Source organism: Calonectris borealis, chromosome 4, assembly GCF_964195595.1.
Source record: "Calonectris borealis chromosome 4, bCalBor7.hap1.2, whole genome shotgun sequence".
Taxonomy (NCBI): domain Eukaryota; kingdom Metazoa; phylum Chordata; class Aves; order Procellariiformes; family Procellariidae; genus Calonectris; species Calonectris borealis.
In genome coordinates, this window is record NC_134315.1 from 29,187,406 (window position 1) to 29,208,438 (window position 21,033).

At 40.7% G+C, this 21,033-nt stretch overlaps 1 protein-coding gene across 1 annotated transcript in view; it reads right to left on the minus strand.

Annotated features, from left to right (window-relative positions):
• Nucleotides 1-19,312, minus strand: part of GABRG1 (gamma-aminobutyric acid type A receptor subunit gamma1) — a 57,138-nt gene extending 37,826 nt beyond the window's left edge. The window contains exons 1-2 of the mRNA XM_075149007.1: nucleotides 19,049-19,312; nucleotides 1,972-2,120 (exon numbers count right to left, since the gene is read on the minus strand). Coding sequence (XP_075005108.1) covers nucleotides 1,972-2,120; nucleotides 19,049-19,140 — 241 coding nt within the window. The 5' untranslated portion in view covers nucleotides 19,141-19,312. The remainder of the gene's footprint in view (nucleotides 1-1,971; nucleotides 2,121-19,048) is intronic.
• Nucleotides 19,313-21,033: the final 1,721 nt, after the last annotated feature.

Consider the following 21,033-nt stretch of genomic DNA (forward strand, 5'->3'; position numbering starts at 1 on the left):
TATCCACATAATTGAAGCAGAGTAAGATGAATGCACTATAGCCTGATTTTGTTTTACTATCTGTTAAATATCTGCTGCAGTTCCCAAGCAGCTGGACAGAATATGATGCCTTCACTCGAAGTTAGAAATTTCATCTTATGTTGTTCAAAATCTCTGCTGTGTGGCAGAAGTCTGCGACTTCCATCCAGAAGAGAGTCAGTCTTAACATTTGTTCTCCTGGCAGCAAAGTGAATATTCTCAAATGTCTCCTGTTCTCATCTGGCTGATATTCATGGACCTTATGTTTTAATATATTGGATGGAGGCAGGTCCCAAATAGCAGAGATCAGATTGGTACAAAAGTATTGCACCAAGAGAGCAAAGAAGAAAAAGAAAGGGAGCATTTATGTGAGAGAAACTAGAACCAAGTGTCTTCTTTCAGGAACTGATATTTGGAATCCAAAAAGTTGTATATTGAGTTACTCACAAAAAGGCAGAGTTCTTGCCCTATCAAGACTCTGTACATAACCAGAAAAGTGAAGGTAAGGATTACACCAAAATTCTTCCATGCTGGTCTAAATCCATTTGACATGTAAGAATAGACTCCTCTTCCTCTATTTTCCCTCTCTTTATTTCTAAGTTTTATGGGGAGAGAAGAGAAACAGAATTCTCTTTTCTTTCATCCCCACCTACCAGTTAATTATTAGAAGGAATCCTAGTCGAGACAGTTTATTCCCTCATAATCCCTTTGCTGTCTGTTGCATCAAGCAGTTGAGGGAACAAAAAAAAAGTAATGCTATACATCTGTCACAAACTGAGAATTTAAGGAAAAATATGCTGGAAGACCTTTATTGTTGTCTAAATGTTTACAGTAATTCAATTAAATTAACATGAAGGCAAAAACTTACAACAAACTTCATGAGATTTACATGTGATTATATTATGACAGGGAGAGAAAAATTCAACATCTTCAGGGTAACAGTCAACAACAAAACAGAACTAAGGAATTTGGGGGAAAAACAATTTGTCAGAAGCTTTCAAAAGAAAATACTTAGTTTCAGATTGCATCTCTCTGTTCTCCTACATAAATGAAACAAGTCTAGATTGTTGTATTGTTTATCGTATAAGCAGCTTACAGACTTACATGGCATTCCCTTGATAGGGAATGCAAAGTATTTAACAAATAATTACGTCCTCCACCTCTCCCTTCACAGTTCAGGAAACAAACTCAGAGAAAATAAATTATTTTTCTTAGTTTTATCCAGCATGCATGTGGTAGACAAAAGCTGGCAAGGTTTCATGTATTCCATGTTTTCAACACAAGATTCTTCCAAATATTTACACTTAATAGTTATATGCAAATTGATGCTTTGGCTATTGAAAGACAAAATTGCCTTCTTACTAGCTGCAAAGTTTGATCTACAGTAATGCAGTCTTCCTTCCTATATTCCTCTCAAAAATATATAGACCCAAGTTATATTTTTAGATTCTTATGAAGTTTTTCAAAATCTGAGCTGAGGGAAGAATAGAGCTGGGTGGAGTTAAATTTGTTCAAAATTCACACTTACAATGCATTTTCTACAGTAAGAGTAAAAATATCTAGGAATAATTCTTTAATAAACTCCTACAGACTCAAGATAAAATTTTTAAATAACCATGGCTGTTTTATATCTACAAGTCTTTCTGTCAGAAGACCTTAAACAAAGCAAAATATAATTGCTTTTTAATGGTTTATTATAGATTGCCCACTGTCCCAAAAAAAGCAATACTTTACATAGGAAAAAGAGATTGTAAATAGAACATAAAAATTCTACTCTTCCATAGAACATTATTTTTAACAGTTCCAGAAAACCATTGCATTTTATTGCTGTTATATTTAGCTTGTTATACTGATTTTTAAAAGTTGTATTAAGTGGATTTTTGCGATCTTTTATGAAATGCAGGCCATCTCTGATTCACATCTTCTATTTACTGAACTATTTTAAGGGCTTACCCCCAATATCTGGCCGAAGTTTATTGTCATATCCTTGAAGTAAGGAGTCCAGAATGTGAGTTACATCCCCACCGTGAATCTTTGGTGCAAGGACCCATGTTTTATTCACAGTTAGATCTTCATCATCCTCATCATCTGCTTTATCAGCTCTATGGTGAGTGAATAAAAAAACAAGGTTAGGAAAAAAAAAAAAAACCAAACAGTGACACTAAATACACAAGAGGTGAAGAAGAAACTGATAAAATATTGAACACTATTTAGAGTATTTTATAAAAATCCAGATGCATTCCAGTGCCAAAAGAAAGAGGCAGGCCCTTATTTAAAACACCAACATTTTGGTTTATGGCAGTAGAGAATTTAAGCTAATAAACATGACAAGAGAAGAATTAACACATCACCCATACAGAAAAACTCAAGCCATGAATGAAACTCATAAAAGCAGCAGCAGGCATCCTCTTACTGACAGACTTTTCCTGTTTTAAAAGACAAAATATAATTCCCAAGCTTTTCCCTACATGTATTCCATTTTCAAATCATGGTACTGTATTGAGTTTGTGTGGCAAGGTTTTGACAGCAGAGGGCCTACAGGGGTGGCTTCTATGAGAAGCTGCCAAAAGCTTCCCCCATGTCCAATAGAGCCAATGCCAGCCGACTCCAAGACAGACCCCCCACTGGCCAAGGCTGAGTCCATCAGTGACGGTGGTAGCACCTCTGGGATAACATAGTAAAGAAGGAGGAAAAAACTGCTCAACGGCAGCCAGAGAGAGGAGTGAGAATATGTGAGAGAAACAACTCTGCAGACACCAAGGTCAGTGAAGAAGGAGGGGGAGGACGTGCTCCAGGCACCAGAGCAGAGATTCCCCTGCAGCCCCTGGGGAAGACCATGGTGAGGCAGGCTGTCCCCCTGCATCCCATGGAGGTCCATGGTGAAGCAGATATCCACCTGCAGCCCCTGGAGGACACCACACCAGAGCAGGTGGATGTGCCCAAAGGAGGCTGTGACCCCGTGGGAAACCTGTGCTGGAGCAGGTTCCTGGCAGGACCTGTGGACCTGTGGAGACAGGAGCCCACGCTGGAGCAGGTTTGGTGGCAGGACTTGTGACCCTGTGGGGGACCCACCCTGGGGCAGTCTGTTCCTGAAGGACTGCACCCCATGGAAGGGACCCACGCTGGAGCAGTTCATGAAGAACTGCAGCCCATGGGAAGGACTCACGTTGGAGAAGTTTGTAGAGAACTGTCTTCCGTGAGAAGGACCCCACGCTGGAGCAGTGGAAGAGTGTGAGGAGTCCTCTCCCTGAGGAGGAAGGAGCAGCAGAGACAACATGTGATGAACTGACCACAACCCCCATTCCCCCTGCGCCGCTCAGGGGGAGGAAGTAGGGAATTCGGAAGTGAAATTGAGCCCGGGAAGAAGAGTGAGGTGGGGGGAAGGTGTTTTAAGATTTAGTTTTTATTTCTCATAACCTTGCTCTGATTTGATTGGTAATAAATTAAACTAATTTCCCCAAGTCGAGTTTGTTTTGCCGATGACGGTAATTGATGAATGATCTCTCCCTGTCCTTATCTCGACTCACAAGCCTTTCGTTATATTTTCTCTCCCCTTTCCAGCTGAGGAGGGGAGTGATAGAGGGGCTTTGGTGGGTACCTGGCATCCAGCCAGGGTCAACCCACCACAGGTACTAATATTTCTAAGAGATGTTTAATCATTGTAATAGATACATCTTGGTGTCAAGAACATTACAGAATCTCCTTCCTAGTAGCCTCACTTCTAGCTATGATATACAAAAATAAGACTTATTCAACTCCATTCATATTTTAAGAAAGCAAACATTACATCCATGTGCTATGACTAAACATTCACAGAAGCTGCAGTCGTGTCAGTTTTGTATCTGCATGTATACGTGGTATAGTTAAAATGTTGTAACATTCCTTTCAGTTAAGATCATTTGTTAACTACGTATTTTATCAAGATGAAACAAATGCACAAGGAAAACACTTACACATTCATTTATTGTCTATCTTTTAATTAGATAAGCAGCAATATATAGTTTATCACTAAGTCATTAGAAAAAAATTACAATACCGTGGTTGCATCTGCAGATTCACTCAGATATCACGGAAAGGTCAAAGAATGCCTGGAAGTAGTTTTCTTTCCATTTGAATCAAATGAGTGTGGACTTAAGTATTCCTCCAGTGCTAAAGTTTGCAATCTATATTACTCATCCAGCTTATTTCAGGGAACTGCTATGGGCGTCAAGTCAAGCAAAGTGCATCAGACTGATAGCAGTAACTCTGACAGTCACACAAGGTATCTTCACAAATGGACACTGGCTAGCAATTATAACAGAGTGTATGCAATCCATATAAATCCATCACAATGGTAGCATAAGCACAGATATTCCAGTAAAAGAAAGGAATTAAATTACTGTCCTTGTACCAATTTGTATTGTACACTAAAACTAAAAATGTTACTGCTATATTATTAGAAAGGGATTTAAGGGCTTCTAATAGACAGACATACACTGCCGTCAAAACTAAGGGTGGAATTTTTCAGTAAATTTCCTACAACAATGAAGACCAACCAGCGTGTTCCACATGGAGACAACACTATGCCTTCAGGGGGAAAGGACAGAAAAAGTCAGGAAAGGACAGAGATGGAATAGGCACGCCTGGCTTTTATTGCACTCCTTTGTGGGAATGCACCAAAACAGTCTGTATTCGTAAGACCTTGCAACACCTCTCAGATAACACTAGCAAGTGTCACTGAAAATCAAGACTGTTACAGCTGTGGAAACTGCTCGGTGGTTTTGGCATGCCTGCTTAATTTGGGAAGTGCAACAGGGAGCTTGCCACAGCTCAGTAGGTTCCCAGAGGATGCACAAAAGGCACTGCTCAGATATTGGGACTTTCATACCTAGATGGCTGCAAACAAGTCACAAGAGTCTATTATAGATGAAAGTAATATGCAATCTAAATACAAGGTTCACTGACAGCTTCCCCTGTAACAGTCTGAACAGTGCTTTCATTCTTTTAAATTGAAATGCAACGTAAAATACTTAATCTTTACTGCACTACATAGACATTATAGAAATGTCAGATATTAAATATTTAACATTTCCCATTAGCAGGATCCCACTAATGGGAGCACTAAAAGAAGTAGGAAGTTAAGTTTTGTAAATGTACACTCTTTTTCCCTCAAAGCTACCTATTGCCATCTCTTTCATGTTTCATTGCCACACTGCATTTTTTTTTAATATATTTTTGGTCTGCTTGTACTTTATGTCATCTAATTACTATATAAATTATCTTACAGTTGGTAAGAGTGCAGAGACAATCCCAGCCTTTCCCCAGGGGCATTAAGGTGATGAGGAGTAAAACTTATTTATAAGCAGCTCTCTAAGGAAAGAGACATGCCCACTACAAACCTGACCTTTTCTGCTTCCTCCTTTTGTCCTCCATCCCACGAACAGCAGAAAGTACAGCAAAACCACCAGAGCACTGTACAGACCCAGGGCACCTCACTCTTAGGATCAGCCCAATTATTTGCGGAGAATTTGAAGAATTTTAACTCTTTAAAATGTGCCCAAGACCATCAAGCATGCAATAAAGACTATAACGTCTCTGCAGTGCTGATGGCACCCAGTTCTACGCTTTTGATTGCTAAGCCGTAGCCACTGATGTACAGCCACAGGATTGAGATAAGACAGGAATGATGCTGGCTGGAAAAAGGAAGTGACCAGAATATATAGAAAGTCTTCTGTATGCCCTCCAGTGAAGAAGAGCACACAACACCTGCCAACTTGAATTCTCATTCCAGAGGTTTTGGGAGGAGTTGCATAAAGCAGCTAGCTCCCCCAAAAGAGCACCTAAACACACAGAGGAAACAGGACAGACACTGTGTACATATTCATGTCTAGGCATCCGAATTACTGATCTTTGTCATACTAAATAGATTTGACCCACTCTGTTTCAAAGGTAGAAATCCCTTCAGAATTACACAGTCGGCAGGACCAGTTGAGATCGTGTTACCAGGATCTAACTGAGGTTGCTAGACCATGTTCTTTAAAGAAACATTAACTTTGGAAAATAAGATGGTTCAAAACTGTCGACCTTTTACCCGAGTTTCTGTGTGTCTCTCATTGCAAAGTCCAGCTTTTTTCCCAGGGTTTGGAATGGGGTAGAAGCAAAGACAGAAGACAGCAAACTTCATTCCAAACCAAAAAATAAAATGTTAAATTCAGGTATGCTGTTCAAATATTTAGCAAGTTAACTTGGGCTGAGCACTTTTTTACTTCTTTGCAGTTAAAATAAATCTAACAAACCCATGAAGATTAATGTCAATTAACTCCACCCTCACTTTAACAGTAGCACTTTCCCCTCTTTCTCACAACCCAAGGAACAAAGGCAAACTTAATTAAAGGGTAATTCTTTTCCTTTCCAAGATCATCTAAAGGTTATTTCACTATACACAGAACAAAATATTTGATCCTCTCTCCATTTACTGTAAAAATTTTTTTTTTAACAAAGTTCATTCAGTAGGTCTTTTTCAGAATAGCTGTAGAGACAATGATTTAGAACAAAAATATGTCATCAGACATTAAAACATTTCTGTTCCATGGCATGACGCTATTTTACATCTATTACTGTGGGTGTTAATGCTAATTTTAATGATTTTATAAATAAGAAAGAGACCTAACTTCTTAACATGATTGTTTTTATAACACTTCAGCTAGCCTCATAAACTCAACAGTAAATTGCATGTATACAGTTAATAGTAATTAGGCAAAAAGTGCCCTAATTATGGTCTCTGTCCTTCAACTAATTGGAGACATTACCATGACTAATAAATCCCTGAGCACAAGTGACTAATGACTAAATAAGTCTTTTCAACATCAGGCAACATACTTATCTTCAGACATTAATATCATAGGTCTTTGTTCTCCTTTAAACATAAGAAAAACCAGTCAGATGAACTTTAAGTTGCAATTAACATCTGTCAGGTTATGTAATGAACTGGAAAAAAATGGATATAGTGAGAGTGCTCCTACTGCTATTTGCATCATGCGTATCAAAGTATTACATGTAGAGCTACACATAGCATAGGTGTGAGTATTTAAACACAGTTAGGGATTAATTCAGTTGTCCATTCCCAGGCTCCTATTCTCACCCAACACACCCGAGGGTACCCAGTCCTCCAAGCAGGGTTGATTTCTAGGGAACCTGTAGACCTCTGGAGAAGCAGTAGAGACTAGGCTGGGAACCTTAGTTATCTTTATCGACATTTCACGCCTGTGCACAAGCAACTCAATCAAGACCTCCATGGCCGTGAGGTTTAAACAACACTGCACAGTAGCTCTGTCTATTCGGAGATACAGTGTTCCTTCCATACAATGAATGCTCTGATGATCATTCAATTAATAAATAAATAAATAAGAAGGAAAGTCAATGTTTCAGATAATTTCTATACTGAAAGAGTTGAAAGGAACATAACATTTTCCTTTTTGCCTTACATATTCCAATGAAAACCGTGAGACTACTTGTGTTAGTTCATTTAGCTGAGGATCTTCTCCAGCAGCAGCCAAAAGCAGTTGCTTCGGGAGTTTTACCAATACAGGGGTAGGGCACAGTGACACTTCTCTAAATCATGAAATATGCCTTAAGACAGCTGTTATTGACTGGTCATGCTTCCCAGCATATTACATTTATGTCCTTTGTCTAGGTATAATACAATTTAACTTTTGTTTTCCAGTACTTTAAAAAAGAAAATTACTATTTTTCTCAACTTTCTGACAAAACGGTAATGTTTCCCAAATTGTAAACATGGGAGAACACTTTGTTAGCAACAATACAACTTCAGAGGTTTGTCAAAATTTGTCTGCATTTAACCAGACAATGCTTCATAAGAAGTCAGTCAAGACAGACGAGGTTTCCAGGGAAGCTGTCCAACCTGTCAGACATCTAACCAGACCCTACCTTACTCCAGAACACTGAACATGATATGCTTGTATGTGATAAAGAAGTATATTTGATGACCCCATCAACGAGAGTTCAAAGGTCATCTCACTTAGCCAAATCCCACACATGACAAAAGACCTAGAGCATTGCTGAAAAACAAAACATGGGCAGTGACAACCCCACATCCAGAGTCAGACATTTTTACAGATGCTGGTGATGATTCTAATTCAGAAGCTAAAAAGGCAAGTACTTAGGCATGCGTCACGTGCATGATCAAGGTATAGGACCAGGTATAAATGAAAATCTGAACTCTAGAAGGATGACAAGTTTAAGCAGTGCCTGAGACAGAAGAAACTTCCTTACAGAGAGTGAAAAATGCAACTTCAATGTGGTGGGAATCAGCAATTATTCTTATCTCAGCAATTTAAAATACATATTTACATATTTCCTTGGACCTCCCTAAGATAAAACAAGGGCCTCAGACAGACTTGTAGTATCCCTCAGAAACTGGAAAGGGAATGGGATGCCTGCACATACACAAATATTACTTCTTTTCAGTAGCAGCAATAGCAGCAGGACAACATAGTCATGACTGCTAGAATAGGACACAATTACATTTTTTTTCAAAAGATTTTCTTGAAAGCTTTCTTCCACTGCTAGCTGTCAGTACTGGATGGTTTAAATATCTCTCAAGATTTATCTTCCAAACTTGATGGCTGACTTCATACTCATCAGTTCTATTACATTTCTGCAGAAATGAACTTCCATGCATTTTATCATCAGCTTCTTCACTGATATGCTTTATTCATCGCAGTAAATTTCTGTGATTTTTCTTCTGGGAAAATAAGCATAACTGCAAGCAAAGAAATGCAGCTACTGAAAATACATCTCCAGAAATCTTTACTTGCTCTTCTTAACATTGTGGGATATAGAGTCGCTGATGTTGTATTCCTTCATCTTCATCCTTCCTAAACTGGTTTAGACATTCTCTTGACAAAAATCTCTTTTCTCTTCTCCCCCCCCATTCCATCTCAGATGCTTTTATCAATCTATTTCCCCCTCCTTCTGCCTTGCCAGACTCTGGCATATTCTTTTGTGTGTCAAAATATATTTCTTTCTCCCACTAAAGTATGTTTTACTTATTCCCTACATCTTTTTTCCAGTATACTTACCACATACTCTTAGGTAGATTCTTCTTCTGGATGCACATACCATCTTGTGCTCTTCGCCATTTCTAATCTCATATTTTATCTGGCTATTTATAATGTCCTGCCCTGTTTCCTCTTTCCCCTCTCCTTCCTGAGTTTTTACTGAAGGGATGAATCTGGACCTTAAGTCCGTAGATTAAGTCAGGGAAATTCTTATACAGAAAGAAACATTAGATTTTTAGGATAAGCTACATAAAGAAGTTCACTCAATACTAAATAAGTAAAGCTTTGTTTTAAAAAAAAAGAACACTAACACAACAAAATCAGGTACCTCTGTTGTTCATTCCCTGTCATGAAAAGGGTTGGCTACATATTTGAGTATTTAGACTATCAGACTTGTGATATCTTAATATATATCACAAGCATCAGGTGATCAAGCTCCTTTGAGTCATTACAGCTTTGAAGTACATCTCTGAATGATATGAAACATTTTCTCCCACACGCAATAACTTCAGTACAATTAATTTTAGTCCCAGCAAGACCCTTACTTAAAAGCATTATCGCATTTCTTATGAAATGATCTTCAACATCTCTGTGATATTAATATAACAAAAACTAATCTGAACAGAAATTACTGAACAATACAACCAGACCTAACTCTGAACACTTAATAAAGGCACAACCTGACTGCAAAGAACATTTATAGAAATGTGAATTTTTAACATTAAGAACAACAGGTACTATTAAAGATGTATTCCAGAAGAACAATTTTGTTCTGGGATCCACACAAATTGCTCTCCTCCAAGTCAACTTTCAGATAATGCTACATATTATTTCAAATGACACTTGTCAAATTTGTTATTAATTCAAATGGCTTTTAAAGATCTCACAAAAATTATCATCTGGACTCAAAGCATCATAGATATTCTTTATCCTCTCATATAATACAGAGTTAATCTTCTCTCCTTGAAAGTTCATCCAAATATTGATATGGTCAGACCAATATAACTGCCGCCTCTACTCCTATCAAGTTGCAGTCCAGAAATCAATTGAAAATTTTCCTCACATCTATCTATCCAAGTACAGGTTATTCTCTGTGCCAGTTCGGAGCTGCTGGATTCTCAAACATATTCAGCTTGATTAGTATAGTGATCGCATTTTGACCATCTTAGTAAAAATAGCTCTTTACCTCCATATGTGGTCACAAAAATATGCTTCCCAGTTTTGTAAACCTGATGGAAACAACTACCTGTTTCTGCACCTCTCTCTTTTATGCTATACAATAGAGAGCAAGAACCTTGCACAAGTAAGATAGCAAACCATACTAAAAAAAAACCAAAACCAAACAAAACCCAACTGAAAAAACCCACAAGATTATTCCTGCCATTTTCTACATAATCATGCAATTTAGAAGGGATCTTGGGACATCAACTTCTACTTAAAGGAGGGCCAATACTGAATTCAGACCAGGATTCTCAAAGTTTAGTCCAGCTGGGTCTTTGAAAACTCCATCGACAGAGATCCCACAACCTCACTGGACAACTTGTTCCACTGTTCAATTACCCTCACAGTGAATTTTTTTCCTTAATACCTAGTTGGGACTTCCCTTGTTGCAATTCATCGCCATTGTTGCCCATACTCTTACCATGCACCACTGGGAAGAGCCTACCTCTGTCTTCTGATCACCTTCCCGTAAGTGTTAGGGGCTGCTGTTGGGTCCCCCCAAAGCCATCTCTTCTCCAGGCTGAACAGCCCTCTCGTCACAGGACAAGTGCTCCTGCCTGAGCATCTTGGTGATCCTCTGCTGAGCTCCCACCAGTTTAAACCCAAAACTGGATACAGTATCTAGATGCAATTTCACAAGTGCTGAGCAGAGGGAGATGATCACTTCCCTCAACCTCCTGAGTGTGCGCGCCTGGTCACGCAGCCCAGGAGGCTGCTGGCACCCACCCAGGTGCAGGACTTAGCACTCATCCTTGATCAATTTTATAATGTTCCTGTCAACCCATTCCTCCAGCCTCTCCAGCTCCCTCTGAACAGCAGCCCAGCCCACAAACATCTGAACTTGGTAAAAACAATCTTTCAACATGGAAAAAAATAAACTGACTTCAGGAAAGGCTATGCTAATATTGTTATTCCTGATGCTCTGAGCAGTTCTTGTTCCACCCCAGACAAGGAAGGAAATAGGACACACTTCTCACTTCTCTTTCCTCACATCAATTATTCCACGTTCTGATTACAAACCTGCAGAATGTGTTGTGTGTTTTGTTTTAGCTTACAAAAACTGGGTAACTTATTGATCGTAACACCCAGATTTGCAGTGTAAGTACACCTCTTCCTCTGTTCTGAGAAAATCATTACTACAATATCTTAAAGCAGTTCTTTGCCTAGGAAAGTACTTGAAAGTACCCCTTATCTTCAGTAAGTAGGTCCTTCCTTTCTTCTAGTACAAACATTTCTAATGCTAGCTGAAAAATTAGTAGGGGCCCTTATGCCAACTATATTTTAATCTTAGAAATCAAGAGCATTTTGTTGTAAAATTTTCAAAAAAATATATATTCATCTTCCTCTACAAAATGTCTTCTAAAGAAAGCCTTCCAGCCATTGAATGCAACAAAAAATGAAATTTGTCAGGACGATAAAGTACGTCTTAGGATAATCTGTACTGCCTTGACTGAAACTGAAGCGTAAACCTACTAAAATTCTTAGGGAGATTTATTTCAGATGGATTTGAATGAAACCTAGAAATGTAAATTGGTAAGTCTTATCTTCTCAGTTGGTAAGTTTTACCTTCTTTATGGGTTTTGGCCAGACCACGCAATCAAATAATTAAAATGTAAACAGCCATATTCCACTGTTCATCCAGACAAAACTGTGGGGAATAAATGAAGATTCAGAGAACAGAAGATAAAAGAATAATGATAGCAAATTATAGAGCCTAAGTAGATATAACTGAAAAGGGACAAATGGTATTAAACAAAGGACAAAATATCCCCAAACTGGTGAGGAAGGACGTAATGATGAAAAGGCATCACCTCTCTGGGTATCTGAAACATTTACTAACAACAGTAGTATCAGATCTCCCGAGAGTTTCAGACTAGGATCATCACACAAAGACAGACACACATAAATCCATGTGCCACATGTCAGCAACCCGTTCAAGAGACTGCAGATCTCTATCTACACTTGACTGATGAAAGGTTAATTGTCAGCAAGTTCAGAATGAACTGATATATTGTTGATGGGTTAAGTGCCTTGATCCAAGAAACACTTTCCATAGCAGAACTAGACTTAAAACAAACCTAACATAAATTAATGCTGAGAACCATAACCTCAATAAAAAGCAGTTACCCTAATTAAATGCCATCCCACAGTCACTATAACATTCATCAGATTGCAACATCAACTTTGTTAGATATCTACTTTAAAATGTCACCAGCATCTCAAGAAATATATAAAATGAGCTCTCCTTTATGAGAGATTTTCAGTTATCTAAGCTGCTGGTATTTCAACATATTCATGTGAACATTTGTTCTAACACAATTCATTGCATATTTCCTGCAAAATCTTCAGGTAACTAGGAATCTCCTACAGCCCATCATAAAAACAAGCTTATTTGAAATACTTCAAAATTCTGGTAGACATGTGAGCAGTCTCCTCCCACAGGAGGCAAAGAAATATGCGTAGACTGAAGTAGCAGCAGAACCAGAGACTTGCACTGAACTGCGCACCGTAATTGTGGCGTATAGATGAATCTGGCTTAAAATCATAGAAAAAGCTGTTCAACTACAATAACTAGGCAATGACAACATGTCCCTAAGAGTAATACAGTGAATGGGTTCTACTGAAATTTGCGTGTAACAGTCATTATGCAATTATGGACGCATCCAAAGCTCAATGATATTAATGAATAATTGTACAAAGAGGTGAATATACTCCGTAAGGGCTAATGTAAATACCTAAACCATGTAATAAAAAGCTTGCTGTCTCTCTCTCTCTGCAAGCAAAATTATCTCTTCTCCACTGTAATTTATTGTGTATTAAATATAACACATATCTTTTACAACAGGAGTATTCCACCTCTTGTCAGATGGTGACTAAAATTTATGACTGTCGGAGTTGTCCCCTGCTGAATGCAACCTGCAGGCCATCAGTTGGATGGCCCTCATCAACAAAGCAAGAACCTAAGGTACAGGTCCATAGCTCACCTGTAGCAGGTCTGATACAATCCAGTACATATTTGCTGGCTGTATGCTGGTGAGATCAAGTACCTTTCTCCCTAGGGAAAACACTGAGGGAACTTTATTTTTAAACACACCTACATAATTTATTCTGCCATGTAAATACAGCATCGGACAATGAAGAAAAAAATTTGTCATGACTTATAGTGACAGAGTTAGCCACCTAAATTAATACTTAATACCACAACTTTTGCCTAATAAAAATTCCATCCAGTTAAACTTTATTCTGAAAGATAAATTGGACCATAATATTACATTAATAATAATAAGACTTAATAAGACTTAAACCCTTGTGGTACACTGCCTTAAATAAGAAGAAAACCATATTAAATGAAAGGACTAACAATCTATTTAAGACCTCAAATAATTTAATCTGAAGGAGACATATCTCATGTTACCTCAGATCTTTCTTATTCACTATGTCTGTCTTCCTGAAAATAAGAAAAATAACTGCATATAAATTTAGAAACACAGAATTACCCATTCACACCTTATCAGAGATGAATGCAGTGACATGGAAAAGTATTTGAGGATCAAGGCAGAAAGCAAAAAGAATATGAGGTACACCAGAGCAATACTGGAGCTAATCCTGGGATAGAGTATCTCAGCAGTATGAAGCAGGAGTAGGGAAGTAATATTCTGTGTGTATCTGCCATTAATGAGGCTAATATTTATAAAACCTACCCATTTTTGAGGTCTGTTCTTCAAAGAAAAAATGGAAAGTGTTTAAAAAATGGTTAAACAAACAATTCAGTACTTTCTGAAGAAATTTAAGTATCTCAGTTTACTTACCTGAGAAAAAAATGTAAGTTGCTATCAAATTGCCTCTTAAACTACAGATACCAGGGAAATACTTCTAACAGTAGTTAGTATAACTGTAGCATGGGTACATCCATTTCAACGGAAATTTCCACTCTGTGCAGAGTATCTCTGTGACACATTTGTATAAAACTTTCATTTTGGAGTAGATCATTCATCCTGCAACAACTGCTAGGCATCTGACTGCACTGCAGCTTCTCATCTCTAAGAGGTGAGGAGGTTTCTCCGAGCAAATAATCTACAGCATATCATGAAAGACTAGGTTCGAGGCAAAACTTGGCAGAGGCACACAGGGCAAGGAAGAGTTTGGTGACCGGTTTCCTTGTTGAAGAGCAGCCAGCTGCAGACCATACTCCGTTCCTGAAGAACCGCTGCAACCATGGATCTGCACCCTGAGGTTGCCCTGCAGAACCAGAGGTGTGAACCAAGACCTGGATTTCCCCGCAGAGAAATGGATGTGGGATCCAGTGGCTGAGCCAGCTGTAGCAGGTGTTACTGGGAAAAAATCAGGCTTTTTTTCAGGTAGCAGAAGAAGGCAGAAGATCCACTGGCTGGAAGCCAGAGAAACCTCAGACTAGAAATACGGTAAAATATTTCATTGGATTCCTCCTCTTCCAAGCTTCTATGCAGGGACTTAGAAAAGTCATACTGAAGCAACAAACCTGATGCAGAAGCCAGGGTAAATTCTTCAGTTTTCTTTGTTCTGATATCAGGCTGGATTATCACAGTGGATCCTACTGACTTGAACATCCAGCAATGAAAGCATGTTTTAGAAACTATTTGTTCCCATGTTTGCCATATCACTGAGATTTCCCTCTTCTTTGAAGCAAGTTCAGTTCTGGTCAACTCCTGTTGAGTTGACTAAATCTTCCTAGTCTCTCCAGTCGCCTCTGTTAGTTTAGTGTTGTTGCATGATTTACGATTTTAAGTTTAGATATCTAGAACCAAGTTTTTACATAGGCCAGTAGGCCACTGAACTCATCACGCTATTTTCAGCCTTATTAAAAATATTTGCATGCATAAAACTGCAAAATCAGGACTTCTGTGTCATCTCCAGGTTCATTCAATTGCATCTGAATTACTCCTTACAAATTATTACCATTCAGAGAAATTGTTAAGAAATAAAAGTTAGCGTCACTGTCATCCACCACCCTTTGAAAGGTTCCTGTCAGTATGCTATATGCTGTCATTTATAATTATCACTTCTGTCTGTTGCTCTTTACCAAATAAGTTGTAATACTGTTATTTTACCTAAGTACACACTCAATTTAGGATGCAGTGCAGAAAGGGCTATGCAGGTAATTAAAAAAGCCCTAGTACTCTTCTCTCATAAATGTTACTGCAAAAATAGCTCTTTGCCCATTTGGGAAGATACTCACCTTTGTTTTTCTATGACTTCAACATACATGACTTTTTAAGTATATATATGATAGCACAAACCAAGGCAACTCACTTTCAAACAGCGCATATGCCAAGTCCATTTAAGTAGTCCTTGGCCATAGAAATTATGTGTTGTATTTGACCCAGATTATTACAATTCCTCTACAGCTTCAAAGAAAAACCACAGATCTCCCAACCCCCTTGTAATTTACTCTGTGGCCAGACTTACGTATCCACAAAAAAGTTGACCAAAGTCAATGAGTGCTCACCTGTAACCTTTTCTATCCAGCTCAGAAAGGCTTGAACTGGTAGCAAGGGTGCTCCTATTTAACATCAGGCATATTTAACAAACAGAAAGTTAAAAGTAATTGAAAATGTAGTTCAATTTGCTATGAGAGCCTTTTTTTTTAATGGATTGCCATAGTTTCAATGTTTCCTTTAAATCCATTGTAAGAAAATTGTGTGCAAAGAATATAAGTATTTCTCAATATTTATGTCTCATTAAACTTTATACTAACAGAAAAAAATATTAATAAACTTTTAATAAAATAAACCATATTTTAAACCACCGGGGCTGCTAAATAACAAGTTCTTCACTGTCACATCATGAAAAAGCACATAAGAGTGAGGATAATAATGAATAAACATCACAGATGTTCAAATAAAACAGTAAATTGCTATTATCAAGCATTAAGAAACCCATGTCGTTATGACAGGCTTAACTCTGATCCAGGAATTTATATGCAAAGAAAACATAGGTCGTATTATATATGTATTTTCCTAAGAGATACTTTGAAACGGAAAAGAAAATATTAGTTGACATTTGCACCTGCTGACAGTTACATTGCAATGGAGGATTTATAATTGCTTTTTAGAACGTCAGGTTACAAAACTAAAAGGAAGATATGGCCAAATTTAAGTTATGCTTACAATACACTGTTAGGGATGCTGATCAGCACATACCATTTCAAGCCGTATAAATTAGAAGAAATGTTACAGTTATGCCTCACCTGTATGGTTAGAACTAAAGAAATAATATTAATTATATTGTCAGCTCTTACGCTCTCCCTATTAGGACTGCAGTGACTGCTAGGTAACTACTCTCTTCCTGCACATACCTTATAGAAAGCTCACAGCCCAATTTTTGCTACAGAAGAGATGTCAGCTATTGACAAAAATAGTACTTCAAAATACTAACTCATGAAGTTGCATCAAGTGCATTGGCCGTTCTGGTCTGTTTGTGATGCATGTGGAGAACTGGGGGAAAACAACTGTTTTATGGGACAGAGTTCAACGGCAATGAATTCCTTTGGTGAAAGAAGTTCGGTCTAATGTCACGCTACAGCTTTTGGGGCAGTACATTAAAAGGATAAACTCTTGGTTGGACTCAACTTCCAATGTCCTTGCTTAGGCTTTACCTCCATTTGTTACACCTGAAGTAACCTTACTCAGCACAAAGTACTTTGTGTATAAATGCATACTAGAAGTGATGCAATTTGCAACCTTTTAAAAGTATGTGTTGAAAAGGTGGGTTGGCTGCTGCAAGATGTTTTTAGAAAAACAGCCAGAATTGGTGCAGCGCAGTCTATTCTTGAGAAAAACACTTCTGTGTTTTAGTTCAAACTTCAAGGAAAAGCTTGGGCTGAAACTAGAGAAAGGCATCCAAAGAAGCAGAAAAATAGTATTTGCATCCTGCTTTGTGGCAGGCTGCTAAAAGGCGATAGAGCTCCTGAGCTCTCTGCAAACACCCCTGAGTTGTAATGTATTACATACCAGAGAATCAGGATCGGAAAAACATGTCCATTTGCGGTCACTTAAAAAAAAAAAAAGGAAAAAAAGAAAAATCTCTCAACGACCATTTTCCCATGTAGCCTCTGAATGAAAGGCAAGCCTGAAAATAGTTGATTCAGATACATGGATATTTATACCAAAGGTTCCATTTTATCTGAGATGTTCTGGAACACAAAATAAAATAATGCATGTAAGTTACCTCTTTTTCTCACTGAAGACTTCTTATCAACTTATTATAAATGCTACTGTTAATGACATGTATACATAATAATCTACACCCAGTCCTGTAATCACAACCACACTTTGACAAACAAAAAAAAATTGTAACTTTTTTTTAGCTAGTCCTCCTCCTTTGTAACTAAGTCTTTGAACTGATAAATTAGCATGCATATTCTTTTCTCTCAAACCACTTGATAATTTCTTTCATACCTGAGGTACAATATGTTCATTAAGAAGCATTCTGAAGACGCACAGCTGCACTGGTATAATTTCCATCAATGCTTTTGAAAAATATTTCCATAATATGCCAAGGTTTTAAAAGACACAGAGTAAGAAAAGTATAATCAGTGGTTTTCTGACTAGGATAACACAGAAGCCTTCTGAAGATGAGAGATGAGCTGAGAACAACACACTTCACATAGATTGATAAATCATCATTCAGTATGGGGAAGGGGTCTAGAGTCTGACGAACTTAAAAAAATATTTAATAGATTTTTTTTTCCCCAGCCTTTATACTGCACATTTGTATATCCTCTTAGAATGATAATTTGGTCTATCATTAAAAAGAAAGACACACTGGGCAACAGTCAAATACCCTTTTAGTACTGCCTTGTGATTTTTATGAGAGTATAACCTGTGGAATGATTCACATTAGCTCTGAAGTATTAATGGCGCTGAATGATCAGATTGCTTTTCTTTAAGTTGTTACGGGTGCTAATAACACATGTACGCAGCAGTACCGAACTGATGTTTCTTCAGAGCCCTTCAGATCAATTTTGTAACTCTCGCTTAAAATGCACGTTTCCAACTTCTGGGACTTGAGCAGCTGCCCGGCACCACCCCACGCGTGGGCACGATCCCACTCCCGAGGGCTGCAGAGGCACAAGCCGGTGCCGTGCAGGATGCCCCGCTGCGGGGACAGCGCAGTGAAAAAGTGCCAGCACCACGGGCAATGCCCCCACGTTACCTCCGGCTGCTGGACCAGGCTCTTCCAAAGAAGCCATCAGCGCCGCAGCCGCTCGCCAGTGAAACTCCAGCCTCCTCTCCCAGCAGCAACCGGCGGGCGAGCGGGGACGGGCAGGCACGGCGGCGGGGAGGTGCCGGCGCTGCGGGGAGCTTGTTGCCGGGCGGCAGCCCGCACCGCCGCCCCTCCTTGGGCCCAGGGCTCCCCCACCAGCCCGCTGCCCCGGCCCGCCGGCCCCTGCGGGGGGACGCGCTTTTCCCAGCACCGAGCTGAGCCCGCACTCACCAACCGGCTCAGCGAACAAGTGGAATGCGGCAGAAGTTTTACTTTGCCGGTGCCGGCTTCCCCCGCAGCCGCCCGCGGGACCCGCCGCCGGAGCACCGGGACCTTTTTTTTTATTTAAGTTTCGCGGCGCGTAGCACGCCCCCTTCCCCCGTCCCCCTCCCCAAGCCCGCCCGGCGCCCCCCGAGCTCAGCCCGGGGCGCGATGCGCAGGTAGCCGAGAGCCGGCGGGAGGGTGCGGGCTGCCGGGGCTGGTGCGGGGATCCCCGCCGTACTCACCCGCTCCCCAGCCGCACGGTCAGCAGCAGCAGCAGCAGCCGGGCCCCGCGGCGACGGCTCCAGCGGGGCGTGGGGGCCCCCCACGCGTCCATGGGCGTGAAGGCGCTCTCCCTTCCCCGAGTTTTCTCCGGAGAGGCTGGGGAATAGCGACCCTGCCAATCCCACCGTCCCCCCCCGGCACACGGCAGGCAAAGGGAGGGGAGGGGAAGGGAAGGGGGGAAAAAATAAAATAAAACACCCAAACAGGTAGGAACCCACTCTAGAAGGACCGAGCAACTCGCCCAATAGGCTCATCAGGTTGCTCCATAAATTATCCTAAAAACTGCTGGGCGAATCAATCCCTAGCAGAGGTGGAGCTTCCTTTACTAGAAGGGAAACATGCTTGGGAGACAGGGTGGCATTGATTTGCTATTTTCTCCAAAGACGGAAATAAAATAGATCTTTTTTATATATATAAAAATATAAATAATATATAAAATGTTAAATATATATTTAAAGCTACATATCTATATTTAAATCCTTTTATTTATTTTTTAAGCTACTCAGAGGGCTGCTTGCAATCTGAGAAGCAGCCCCTTGGCCCTGCCGAGCGGAGACCCGCAGTCGGGAGGAGAAGCGCCGGGGGATGTGCGCGGACACCCGCGGGGACTGCGCGGCTCCGCGTCCGGCACGACCGCGATTTTGGGGAGGGCGGCACCAGCCACGGGGAAGGGGATACCCTCCAGCCCCTCGTCCGTCCCCAGGAAAAGGGCCCCACCCCTCCAACTGCGGTCCCTAAAGCCGTGCTGGAGGCAGGCGGCATGCTCGGCGCGCAAGTGCAACCGCGGGAATTCCGCGTACCCAAGATACGAGAGTCGCGCAAGCCCGGAGGCAGCAGGCGGCTCTGCGCGGCCGCGGAGCGCCCCCGGGGGGAAGGGGGAGGAAAGCGGGAGATGCGCGGTGCTGCGCTATAAAATGCGCCGGGGCTTGCTACAACATGCAAAACGCGCCTTTTTTTTTTTCCCCCCCCCCCCCCCCCCCCCCCCCCCCTCCTTCTTGTCTCCCCTCTGCTGCTCGCTCCTCCTGTCTCTCTCGGGAGACCTACGGGGGAAAGTAGCCCAAAAAACCCAAACAAAAAAACCCTAATATAACCCCCACCAAAACCAAACCCGAGGCAGGAAAAGCGGTGGCGGAGACGCGCCCGAGGTTCCGCGCTTGCAGCCCTCTTCCCCGGTGCCGGGCACAGGCGGTTACGTCCTGGCGGGACTAGCGCTTGAATAAAGCGCATTTCTTTGCACGGCTTCAGGGTCGGATGGCCCCTGAATCTCTCCCCAACCCAATTCCCTGGTCTCGGAGGTGTCCCCGCTTGCAGCTCTCTATGGGGCACTCCTGGAGTAACCTGCGCTGCCTGATCCTCCGCGTAAGGAGCAAACCGGTTTACAGTCATCATCATCATCCTTTGAGTCAAGATGTAACTGCACAGAAATGTAAATAATCCCCCATTCAGCGGTTACTCCGATGAAAGGCAGTGTTTTGTTTTGGGTTCTCCTGCTCCTTTACACGTCATCATCTGGTTATTATTTTATATATACAGCTTGCAGCTGCTTTAATGGTTAAAGAAACTCAGCACGCTTCAGAGAGCTGCAGTACATTAAGTGAAAATTCAACGACTTGAAAATTAATAGCCAGTCCTGGGGGTACTGGCAGAAGGTAAAGGCACATATTATTGTATGACCTGAGGTCTCTTTATTGGTGAATTAACACAGCAGGCAGCGTCCTAGCGTGATGGCAGAGGCATGAGCTCGGAGGAGAGAATATGCATTTATTACAGAGTAAGTGCAGAAGCAGCTCCCCTGCTGCAGCTGGTGGCACTGGCTCCAAGGAGCAGGATTGCTGTCCCTCTCAGCAAGAAAATAAGCACAGCCCATCCCCAAGTCCCTTTCTCTCTGGGAAGTCTTTTTGCCCTGAATATAGCCATGGTCCTTAGGTTTATTATGGATTGATCT